This window comes from Myotis daubentonii, chromosome 2 (genome assembly GCF_963259705.1).
Source record: "Myotis daubentonii chromosome 2, mMyoDau2.1, whole genome shotgun sequence".
Classification (NCBI taxonomy): Eukaryota; Metazoa; Chordata; class Mammalia; order Chiroptera; family Vespertilionidae; genus Myotis; species Myotis daubentonii.
Window position 1 is genome coordinate 136,565,326 of NC_081841.1, and position 12,150 is coordinate 136,577,475.

At 42.0% G+C, this 12,150-nt stretch overlaps 1 protein-coding gene across 5 annotated transcripts in view; it reads left to right on the forward strand.

The window, feature by feature from the left end:
* ENOX1 (ecto-NOX disulfide-thiol exchanger 1) overlaps positions 1-12,150 on the forward strand; it is a 611,845-nt gene that overhangs the window by 437,924 nt on the left and 161,771 nt on the right. For all 5 annotated transcript variants that reach the window (XM_059684703.1, XM_059684702.1, XM_059684704.1 and 2 more), the window contains 2 exons: positions 8,113-8,286; positions 9,498-9,704. In XM_059684703.1, the coding sequence (XP_059540686.1) occupies positions 8,113-8,286; positions 9,498-9,704 (381 nt within the window). The remainder of the gene's footprint in view (positions 1-8,112; positions 8,287-9,497; positions 9,705-12,150) is intronic.

The window sequence follows — 12,150 nt, forward strand, 5'->3', positions numbered from 1 at the left end:
GTGTCAATTCAAGTCCCTGGCCCAGTGTAAGTGAATTTCATAGAATCTTTGATAGGCTTTCCCCTCCTGCCCACTCAAAACAAATCTGGTTCTGTGTGCAGGTTGCTGGAAAGATCTGACAGACTTCTTTCAGCAGTCAGCTCTTCTCTGCACCAGTTTTGGTCAGAAGTTATGAAAGTCTCTTCATTGTGTGTCGTGTCATCTTTTCAAATATGGACACATAACTCCCCACTCAAGTCAACATTACTTACGTATCCATTGAAGGTTGCATTTCTTCTGTTTGCTAGCATTGCATCCCTGGTCAAAGGAGACAGGGGTTTATTGACAGAATGAGGTTTTGTTTGTAGTGTGTGCACAGCAGGGCTCCAGGAACTCACTTTGGATATACATTTTGGGTTTCAATGGAAGACACATCTCCCCACCTCTGGATCTCTTTGGAAAGATCACTGAAGAGTTTTTAATTTTACTTTCTTTTTTAAAAAATATATTTTATTGATTGTTTACAGAGAGTAAGGGAGAGGGATAGAGAGTTAGAAACATCAATGAGAGAGAAACATCAACCAGCTGCCTCCTGCACACTCCCTACCGTGGTTATGCCCGCAACCAAGGTACATGCCCTTGACCAGAATTGAACCTGGGACCTTTCAGTCTGCAGACCGACACTCTATCCCAGCCGTGGGCAAACTATGGCCCGCGGGCCCGATCTGGCCCATTTGAAATGAATAAAACTAAAAAAAAAAAAAAAGACCGTACCCTTTTATGTAATGATGTTTACTTTGAATTTATATTAATTCACACAAACACTCCATCCATGCTTTTGTTCCGGCCCTCTGGTCTAGTTTAAGAACCCATTGTGGCCCTTGAGTCAAAAAGTTTGCCCACCCCTGCTCTATCCACTGAGCCAAACCAATTAGGGCTAATTTTACTTTCTTAAAGATTCTGCTTGTTGGCATTTACTTATAAGTACACTAATATGTTAATTTATAAGCTGAGTGGTTAATTTGTCCTCAATAACTAGGTAACAATCTTCAAAGTTTGTCTTTTCCCAAAGGGGAAAACATAGGAGCAATTCTGCCTCCTGGGGACTAGTTTTTAATATTTTTCCAAAGAGAACCTTTAGAACAGCAGTTCTCAACCTGTGGGTCGTGACCCCTTTGGTGGTCCAACAACCCTTTCACAGTGGTCACCTAAGACCATCCTGCATATCAGATATTTACATTACGATTCATAACAGTAGCAACATTATAGTTATGAAGTAGCAATGAAAATAATTTTATGGTTGGGTCACAACATGAGGAACTGTATTTAAAGGGCCAGAAGGTTGAGAACCATTGCTTTAGAATATCTTTGCATTGCTTATTCCTATGCGTATATTTGGGGAATACCATTTTTACATTCTATTTGCATACATAGAATTTATCCTTTTTAAGACTAAAGTCATCTGTCACCTCCTCAAGGATTCCTTCTATGATTCTATCCCCCGTTTAGTTTCTTAGGACTGCCACCACAAAGTACCACAAACTGGATGGCGTCTTCTCTCACAGTCTGGAGGCCAGAAGCCAGAAACCAAGGTGTTGGCCAGAGCCATCCTCGTTCTGAAAGATCTAGGGAAGAGCCTGTTTTATGCCTTTTACTTAGTTTCTGTTTGTTGTTGTTGTTGTTGCTGTCCTTGGTGTTCCTTTGCTTGTAGCTCCTTATCTCCAGTCACTGTCCCATTGTCACATGGCAGTCTTTCTGTCTGTCTGTCAATGTCTCTTCTCTCTCTCTCTCTCTTTTTTGTTTTGTTTTTTTAATCCTCACCTGAGAATATTTTTATATTTTTTCCATTGTTTTTCAGAGAGAGTGGAAGGGGGGAAGGGAGCAAGGGGGAGAGAGAGAGAAGAACATCCATGTAAGAGAGACACATGGATTGGTTGCCTACTGCACAGGCCCCAATCAGGGGCAGGGAGCGAACCTACAGCCCGGGTACGTGCCCTTGACCTGCAATTGAACCTGTGACCCTTCTGTGCAAGTCCAGCACTCTAACCACTGAACGCACCAACCAGGGCTTTTCTCCTCTTTTTATAAGGACACCAGTCATATTACATAGGGACATCCTAATTGAGTATGACCTTATCTTAACTTTATTCCATCTGTTAAGACCCTGATTCCAAATAAAGTAACATTCACAGGTACCAGAGGGATTAGCTCTTCAAAATATATTTTCAGGAGGACAAAATTCAACCCATAACAGTCCCCCACCCAGACTGGTTTTCATGGCCCCTTCTCTGTGTTTCCATAGCACCTCTTATTCAAATGTCTCACAAAAGTTGTCATACTGTATTGTCATTTTCTGGTTAGTTGTTTCTGCCACTGGACTCTCACTTCCATGAAGGAAGGACTCATACTGTATAATGCCTTTTCAGGCAAAGGACCTAGCAAAACATAGAGCACCTAGCAGGCACTCACATATTTCTCAAACGAAACACTTTGCCGTCATCATCATGATCCTCTATGTGTAGACAATGTTATATTATTTTCCATAACATATACATGTATTGATATTGTAAGTAATTGCTACCATTTACTGAGTATTTACCATGTGCTGGACATTTAGGTTAAACATTTTGGTTTTTTTAATCCCTTTTCATCCTCACAAGAATATTAACATTTATATATGCTTATCCCCATTTTACAGATATTATAAATCAAACTTAGAAAGATTACTTGTCACAAAGCCAGGGCGTGGCCGACCCAGGACCTCATCACAGGTGCACTGGACTGCAGACTCAGCCCCTTAGCACTTTGAGAACTGCTTTTGCACAGACTGTCCCCTCTGATGCCCCCATTTTGCGGAGCAAGTTTGTCTGGTGTTTATGTTCGTATTCACCTGATGGAGACCTGGGGCCCAGAGAGGTGAAGGAACCAGCTGTGACTTGAGCCTTTTACTTCAAGGTCACCTTTATAAAAATGGCTTTCCTTTGTTGATCATGAAATAATTTTAAGAATATTTGAGAAAAGGAGGACATGGAACTGAAAAAAAAAGCATTACTGTAATAGTTCATGATCTTAACTGACACAGTCAAACAGGGCTTGGAAATTGCAATGGGACACTGTTGTGAGAAACGGTTTCTCCATCCTGTTCCAGTAAACAGAATGTGTATCTCGTAGTTTCATGTTCAGTGAAGATAGATCATATTTTGGGTCCATAATTCTTCTAGAGAAGGGAGAGGAGCCACTGCAGGCGTGTCAGAGCCCCTCCGTCTGTCCCTCTGCCCGGCACAAGTCCTGGGCACTGCTCCCATGTGCTCAGCTTCTCCACGCACTTGAGGTCTCATCTGGGTCTCATGGAGGAGGAAGGGGGCCCTGGAGCCCTGCCTTTTGGGACCCAGCATCTAACTGGGCTTGACACTGGTCAGGCTCTGCCCTGTGTCCCAGGACCGATAACTGGAACTGCCTCCATCCCAAACCCCAGGCCTCGGTTCTGGTGTCAGGACCCTGTCTTGCTTCCCCAGACTGAGTCACAACTCAGTTAACCTGCATGATTACCTGGTATTTCTTGACCTGTGACACTGTAATGTTATTGCCAAACCTCAGTTCCCCCTGACCCTAGTCAGAACCCTAGACCTGGGGGATTCGGGCCCAGTGACATGTGCCCAGTGACCCCCTGGCACACTGGCCTGCCTAGACTGGTCTTGCTGCTAACAATCCCTACACAAGACTAGACGTGCAGTGCTACCATTTGGCTTGATTGCTGCCTCTCTTGTATTTTTCTCTTGGAGCACTATGTCCTACTTTCTGGGCCAGACTCGATCCTGGCGCTGAAAACTTGCCTATGTCCCCTCAGCTGCAGCCCAGCCTAGTGCAGGATCCACCTAACCTAGTTATGCCCAGCCCTGACTGGAGACTCGCTTCTATTACCTTTCTTCCAATCCGGGTCTAGTTCTCACCTCAAATGAGACTTTTTGCTAAGGCAGAAAAGGGGCAAGCCTTTTAGGTTCAGCAGACAGAGAGAAGGAGGGAGGGAGGGCAGCCCAGTCAGTATGGGCCTCTGGCCAGGCCAAGTGCACATCTGACTGACATTTAGCTGCTGCCACCCCAGAAAGAATAAGGCTCCATTTACTAGCTTGAATGACAGGGTGGCTTCTGATCTGAGCTTCTGATCTGATCTGACTCCCATGGCTCCTCAGAACATTGTAGCCACTCTACTGAGTGCTCACTTATAAACCACTTGGAATTCCCAGAGGGCTCAGGCCCTCCTGGGCAGGTCCCTTCCTGGATGACTCTTTTAATCCTTTGAGCCTCAGATCATATTTTAGCTCTTCTCTTGAGTTTGGTGCCCATCCTTTTTGCTCTACTCAAACTCAGTTGTTTCCTCAAGTGGGGCACATATTACAGTTACCACTGTAACTCCAGATCCTGGCAATAGTATGTGCCCAGTAAACACACTGAATGAATGAATGAGTGAGTGAATGAATGAATGAAACCACCATGCCTCCAAAGTCCTGAATACAAAACCCCAACTGCCCTCTGAAAAATGTCCATCTAATTGTTAAACACCGGACTACATATGAACCAGTGAATGAGATATTTGTTTCTGCTTTTGTCTTGTTCGGTTGGGAAAAGACAACTAAAAAGAAACATTGCTGAGCTTTGGCCTTGCTGCCTCTGTGCCTATAGTCAGCAATACAGAGAGGAGCTGACAGGGCCGCAGTCCTGGAAATAAATAACCCTCCCTCTTGTTCAAGTGCAGTTTCTAAAAGAAAGTTCTACCATGTACTTAATTGGATTCTTTCTTGCTGCAATTTAAGCCTTCTTCCTCTTTTCCCCGAGTGGGATTATAGCTCATTATCTCTGAAGTTCACAAGGACGCCTTTTCTTAGCAAGGAACTGACTCTCAGAGCGAATATTCTCTCCTCACCTGTGTCGTCCTGTGTGTGTGTCTTTCTCAGACTTTCGGAAATAGTGCATTGGCTTTAACGAGTTAGTATGTAGTAGATCCCTGTGCTGTTCGAGAAAGCAATTTTCATCTGTTCATATATTGTTAAAAAGTAGCGGTACTTAAAAAAAAAAAGTTTAATCCTTCCCTACTTCCTCAAATACTGAATTTCAGATCCTTTGGGGTCCAACATAATTTAGGTGTTAATTCCTTTCTAAGCTCTTTTCAAGTTAGCGCACTCACCATGTAGATTCCATTAAACCCCAGAGTTTCTTCTCTGGGTGTCTCGGAAAAAGCCAAGTAATGCATGCTCAGGAGTAGTGTCTTTCATTCCCCTTTCTGACTATTTATTTATGTGGCCTTCATAAAGAGAACAGAAGTCTGTTACAACCAAAACAGCCTACAGGCACTGGGCTTCTCATCTCATTTGTGGGAAACATCTGGTTAATATCATTCATGGGCTCTCATTCCAGGGTTTGCAGCCCTGAGCGGTTTCAGCCTTAAATCACCCCGTATTGGCAAACAATAGTGAGGGACAGGCCAGGAAAGAGATGGGCAAAGCTTATGTTTGGAATGAGCTTAAGTAAAGGCATAAATATGCTGATATTCCCATTTTTATTTCTAATATAGTCACTGTGAAAGCCAGTATGTTATTTCACTGATGATGACATTGAGAACCATTGTGTTCTGGAACTTTTCCTTTAGAATTGGCCTGGGGATCACAAGGCTACGTCTTGATTTTTTTAAAGAGTAAATTTCTAGTAGTGACATGTATTAGGTGAATGGTCAAGCACTGGGTCATTCTTGGTGGAAACTTGGAAGTAGTTAAAAAGAGACCTGTTTAAACATGGAGCAGAGACCCGGGTTCTAGTTCCTACTCTGCCATGTTTGCTTTGTGATGCTGGAAATGTCACTGAATGCTTTAAGCCTCAATTGCTTTACCGGTAAAGTGGGAATAAGATCTATGAAACTATGAGGATTTCAAATGAGTAACCCAAGTGTGAGTCTTGTCTCTGTTACTTCCAAATGTTTATAGTATGTCTTTGGTAAAACTGTGGTTTTGAGCAAAATCAGCACAGGGCCTTAGAGTCTGGAATGCTAGTGCTCCAGAAAATTCTCCAGTCAACAATCCCATTACAGATGAAGAAAATGAGAATCATAATTATAGAGGAAGTGACTAGAATGCCAAGGTGGCTACTTTCAAAGACAATGCTTATTTTGCAGTTATATTTAGGGTTAAAAAAATACAAAAATAAATATTTAAAATAAAATAACAACCTCACCCTAGCTGGTTTGGCTTAGTGGTCTGTGGACCTAAGGGTCCTGGGTTCAATTCCAGTCGAGGGCATGCACCTTGGTTGCAGGCTCCTTCCGCGCCCTGGTGGGGGCTTGTGCAGGAGGCAACCAATGGATGGGTTTCTCTCACATTGATATTTCTCTCTGTCTTTCCCTCTTTCTTCCACTCTCTCTAAAAATCTATGGAAAAATATCCTCAGGTGAGAATTTAAAAATAAATAAATAAAAACACAACAACAACAACAACAACAACAACAACCTCATTTTGCTGAAGCCCTGGTGATACACTATCATCAAGTTAAATGGATTTAATAAGTGGGACAGCAGTCCTCCTGGGATTATAGATTAGCATCACCCTGCTTATTCTGTGGGGCCCAGAGGAGGAGTGGAAACATCCAGGGTGGCTGGAGAAAAGCTATCATAAACCTTTTCCCAGAAAGGAAGAGCACATGTGGGTCCTTCTACACGCTCTGGGATGGCTTAGTAAACCCAGGTGCAGTTGTCATACCATCTGCCTCTGGGCTTATGTGACCTTTCAGCACAGGTGAGGAAAGAGCAAGGCTGTGCAAGGCCCAGGCACAGGCGGTACCTGAGAGCCACAGAGGAGAGGGGGCAGGAAGGAAGAATGATGTAGAAGAAGGAGGGAGAAAAAGTAGGAAAAGTAAGAGAAGGGAATGTCCTCCCTGAGGACTGTGGTGGAGGGTCACCATGACTACTACGCCTGGTGGCATCTGTGCTACTATTTGTCTTTCTGGGAACATTATCACACCACCAGTGGGAGTGTCTGTTTTCTGCAAACAGATCTCCCAGGAGAGGGATCCCCTCGCAGCTACTCTAGAAACTCAGTACATTTGAACAGCCCCTGCTCTTAGAAAAGTCTTACTTATTTAAAAAAGAAAACAACAAAGTCCCTTTATATCACCTTTGAAATTAATTGCTTCTTTATCACACTAAAAGAACAATTCAGTGCTTATATTGGAAAACTCTCTCTTTTTTTTTTTTTTTTGCTGCCTCCTTCAAATTTTTATAAGGGCATAAATTTGGTTTTTTATACAGGGAATAAAGATTTCAGAAGGATGGTCAGTTATTTGCTGATTGAATTACCGGAAGAAAGTATGGTTTAAAAATGTATATAGTTGGAAGGTCTGCTCAAGGCGGGGAGAGGAGGGGGTTAGAGAGCAAAGGACTTGTATGCATGCATATTAGCATGACCAATGGACACAGACACTGGGGCGGTGGGGCTTGACCTTGGGGGTGGGAGTGGCAGGGAGGTTAATTGGGGGGAAAAGGAGACATGTAATACTATAACAATAAAAAAATGTATATAGTTAATTTTATGCCTGCATGTATTTAACCCATCCGTAGTAATTATAATATCTCTTTGTGTGTGTGTTTTATTTCTTGGGGGAAATGGGTTCGGTTGGACCTGGATGCACCATTATAAAATGTGCACATATAAATTGAACTTTTCTAAATCTAGGTCAATTGGGTAAGAAGTCTCTTCTGATGAAAGTAGGTTGACAATTAGATTCACAGGCCACTTCAACATTAAATGATATTTCTTCCTACATCCTGGGTCATAAAGCAGTGTAAATGATACATCAGTGTTAAGAAACAGAAATTGCATTCACAATATTAGCAAAGCTTCATAGCGCATGGTTTTACACTTTAATATGCTGTGTCCCATTCTGCCATGTTAGTGTTTTAAATAGTATAATTTCTTTTTCATGTAGTTTTAAGTTCATCTTTTATTTTCTCCTCACCCATTCTGGAATAGCTTTCTACAGTGCTAGGAGAAATTCCTAAAAAATAAAAACCATAAAGTCAAATGATATTTTTAGAAAAATGTAAAAGATTTCAGATCCTCCAGCCAAAATGTTATCTTGTGTTCTTTCCAGACTCCATCTGTGTACCAGGCTTTGATCCAGGCCTCAACATGATGACTGGGATCACCCCCATTAACCCAATGATCCCAGGCCTGGGACTGGTACCACCCCCGCCGCCAACAGAAGTGACTGTCATCAAAGAAATAATCCACTGCAAGAGTTGCACTCTTTTCCCTCAAAATCCAAGTAAGTGATGTCTGTGAGAAATGTTTGCTTATCAATTTAAATTTCTTCTGTTTTTATCATAGCATTGCATTCATTTTCAGATGTGACTCAGAATTCTTCCACATAGATACTAGAGTGGGGGGATCCATTCCACAGAAGTTCCTTATCTCTAGATTAGAATGCATGTGGAGGAGATATGTCCATATGTCTGTCCATGAGCTGACTCAACACCGTAAAGGCAGTACCTGTGATTTGGAACTATATATCCAGCATTAAGAATCTTTTTGCATGCAGTGAGGTCTGACTTTTGCTGCAGAACTTAGTGTGAAATATGTGAGCACTTCCATCCATCTTCACAGTTGCGGGAGAAAAACTCTGAAATGTTTTTTGCTAGATGGAAAATTGAATTAATTTGGCGGTTAGCAATTTTGGGGGGAGCCTGCATCTCCTGGGCCAAATTGCATTTGCTTGAAGGAAACATACATTTGATGAAATAAATGGGTCAGAATTTTTTTTTTAATTTAGCCTCAGATACTAAGTTTATGGGCTTAAATAGCTAGGATTTTTTTTATTCATATTAATCAGTGTTGCCTTTTTTTAAGTGGACTTTTCAGGAGATTGCTTTAGTAATCTACATATAAACTAGGTAAAATGTTGTGACAGTGTACATTTTATCTTTTTATACAGCCTTCCCCAAATTTAATAGTTTGCTCATTTCAATGTGAATAATACTAAAAAAAAAAAGTTCTTTTCAGGCCCGGGGTTTCCCAGCCAAGTAAGTACCATGCGAGCTTTCAGGTTCGGCTCTCTGCGTTCTGCCTTGCTGCTTCCTTATCCCGAAACAAGACAAAGCAGATAACGAACCGAGGCTTTTCATCATGTTGTCATTTCATCATGCTTTGTACCTTGCAAAGGATTTTTCCTCGTTTTCTGGGTTTCCATATTATGAAGGAAAAATGAAATTATGCTAACATTTACTTTATCTTTGTTCACGGACAAGCCTAGCTACTCTGTGTAGAAATGAACAAAAAGAGAAAAGAAAGTTGGGAGGAGGTGGGGAGAGGAACTGAAAAACAAGACAGCCCATGATCAATGTAAGTCGGTGTAGAAATTTATCATTATCCAGAGTGGAGACAGTTACTCTGCGAGTTTTACTTTTGCCAGGTGAACCGGAAAAAAGAACGCAAAGAAATCAAAGGCAAAACCCTCTATTTCTTGTGCTTAATTATTAGATCTTCCGCCTCCTTCCACAAGAGAACGACCTCCTGGCTGTAAGACAGTGTTTGTCGGAGGATTGCCAGAAAATGCCACTGAGGAAATTATTCAAGAAGTCTTTGAACAGTGTGGTGATATCACAGCGATTCGGAAAAGCAAGAAGAATTTTTGCCACATTCGCTTTGCAGAGGAATTCATGGTTGATAAAGCCATTTACCTTTCTGGTACTTTGCATTCCATAAGGGGTTTTCTGGGCATTTTGTTATGTTTTATGATGTTAATGTGAGTTTATTCCCTCTTGCCTTAATGCACAATAAAAATCCTTACAGTTTGGGGCTAGAAAAGGAGGGATTCTGCCTTTTCCCTAGGCTGCCAGAAGCTCCACCTTAAGTCTGTGAATGCACCTCGCTGCAGGAATGGTTTCCCACATCCAGTCTTTAGGAATTCCATCAAGCTTCTAATTAATGATCTCAAGTGCTTATTAGATGAAAAGCAATATTATGAATACTGAGGACCATTATGATTATTGGATGTAATTCTCTGGGAGATTAAAGTACTCTCTTAGCATAATTTCCGTTTTTCAGAAGTGATTCACTTTCTAGACACCAGGAGACTAAATCAAGATCAGTTCTTTGCAGAAAGCAGTCTGTGGGAGCCAGGGAAAGACCCAGTATCATTGCCCAATCGTTTGTACATTTATCTTGGTTAAGCCCACCCCATGATCCCTGCTTCTTTGGTACCAATTTACATGGGAGATTTTTACAGGTGTTGTAATTAGACCTAATACTGCCTTTGGCTCTGTGGGTGTCAGAGCAAGTGTATGGAGTCTCTCTGCAAGGCCTTTGCCCAATCTAAGAATTGCGGGCTGGTATTGATATGTGGCTTTAGAAGGATGTATTTTAGATTCTACTCATTGCAATTTCCTCACACTCTCAATCTGCATATTTTAGCAAGTCACTCTGGGCACTACCTCCCTGTTCCTGAGGCAAAAGCAATGGGGCAAGGTGAAAAAAGGATAGAAAAAAAACAAAACAGAGCACATCTGAACATTACTGCGGATTGATTTCTGCAATTGGCCATGAAATTCTCTTGCAAACCCCAGAAGCTTTGGGGTTAATCCAATAAGGCAGAAACTTTCCTGAGCAAGATAGTGATATGGAGAACTTTAAACCCCTTATTCCCATAAAACCTTACAAAGAGGGGGGAAAAATCTGACAGCTTTCCGAAATGGAGATGGAAGGTGAAACATAGGATAAAGATATTTTACAACACACAGACAGCTATGTTTTACTTTTCACGTATTCCTGAGCTGTAGCCTCAGAGCGATCCATTAGACAATTGGGGACTCGGTTGAGTGCCTGGCACTGGGCTTCACATGCCTTGGGCAAGATAACCTCCCTCTGAGACTCCTTTCCCTCATCTGCAAAATTGAGATAGTGACGATACTACCTCATAGGGTTGTTATGGGGAATAAATCAAGATAATGGATTTTAAGTGCTTAGCAAGGCATCTGCAACATAGGAACCATTCAGTACGTAAATGGTTATCTTTAATACAAACATTCTGATGATGATAAAGACAAACTGATTTGTTTCGAATCCCAGCACTACCAATAAAACTATTACTTTATCCCACCTGATTAGATGAGAGGGTTAGAGTAGATGAAAAGTGCTTTAACACCAACAGAGCACAATGTTTAGACCCAATCAGAAACCCCATAATACATTGCCAAAGGTGAACACACCCAACGTAGGCACGTGAAGGTACTTCTTTATAAATGCCTTGATGTTATGATTTTGCCAGCTTGGACCCTGGTCCTGCTTCTCAGCAGGGCACTGCGGTGCTCCTTGGTCTGCCCTTTTGAGACAGGAGGAACCCCCAGCAAAGGCCTTACCTCCAGCCCCCCTGCCCGGGTGCGTGGGCATCTCCCAGCTATGCCTCTGCTGCCCTGTGGAGGCTGCAGCATCAGTCACAGGAAGATCTGAAAGGCTGATTAATGTGAGGAACAGGAAGGGGGGAGGGCTGCTCCTCCTGCGTGTGAGCTTCTGCAAGCCTGAGCCCAGATGGAAGGCTTGTCTAATTTTAGGACCGGGTTCACATCTGAAGGCCAAGCTAATTTTAGAGACAGCCTCATCAGATCTCTTTTAAGGCCTTAATGATGATGCTTTGGTGAAAGAGGGGGTGCTTTTTGGAACCAGAAATGTCTGAAAAGCAATGGTCTGGCCATGAGCAAGGGAAAGTTGCTTAGCCAGTTGGGACACTAGCCAGTCTCAAGCTGCCCTGCCTGCTCAGCTGTTATATATATATATATATATATATATATATATATATATATATATATATATATATATATATATTCACTGTGGCCTGCAGATTTGTTAAATTTCCATGGCCCACAACCAAGATACACTGTGCTTTAGATTTAATTCTGCTCATCTGTGATCAGATGTTTGAGTTTTTGATAGGTATTGTTGTTATGTCTTTCCATTTTTAGATAACACAGTTGAAACCGAGGCACAAGAAAGGCATAATGGAATCAGATGTGAGATCTGTTTCATATTTGTAACTTTTCAAATGTGTGAAGGGCCCTACTGGGGAGAAGTCAGCCTTTTCAGGGATTTTCAGCTGAGTTTCAACCCAAAATACTGCGATAATCCATTGAAATCTGCC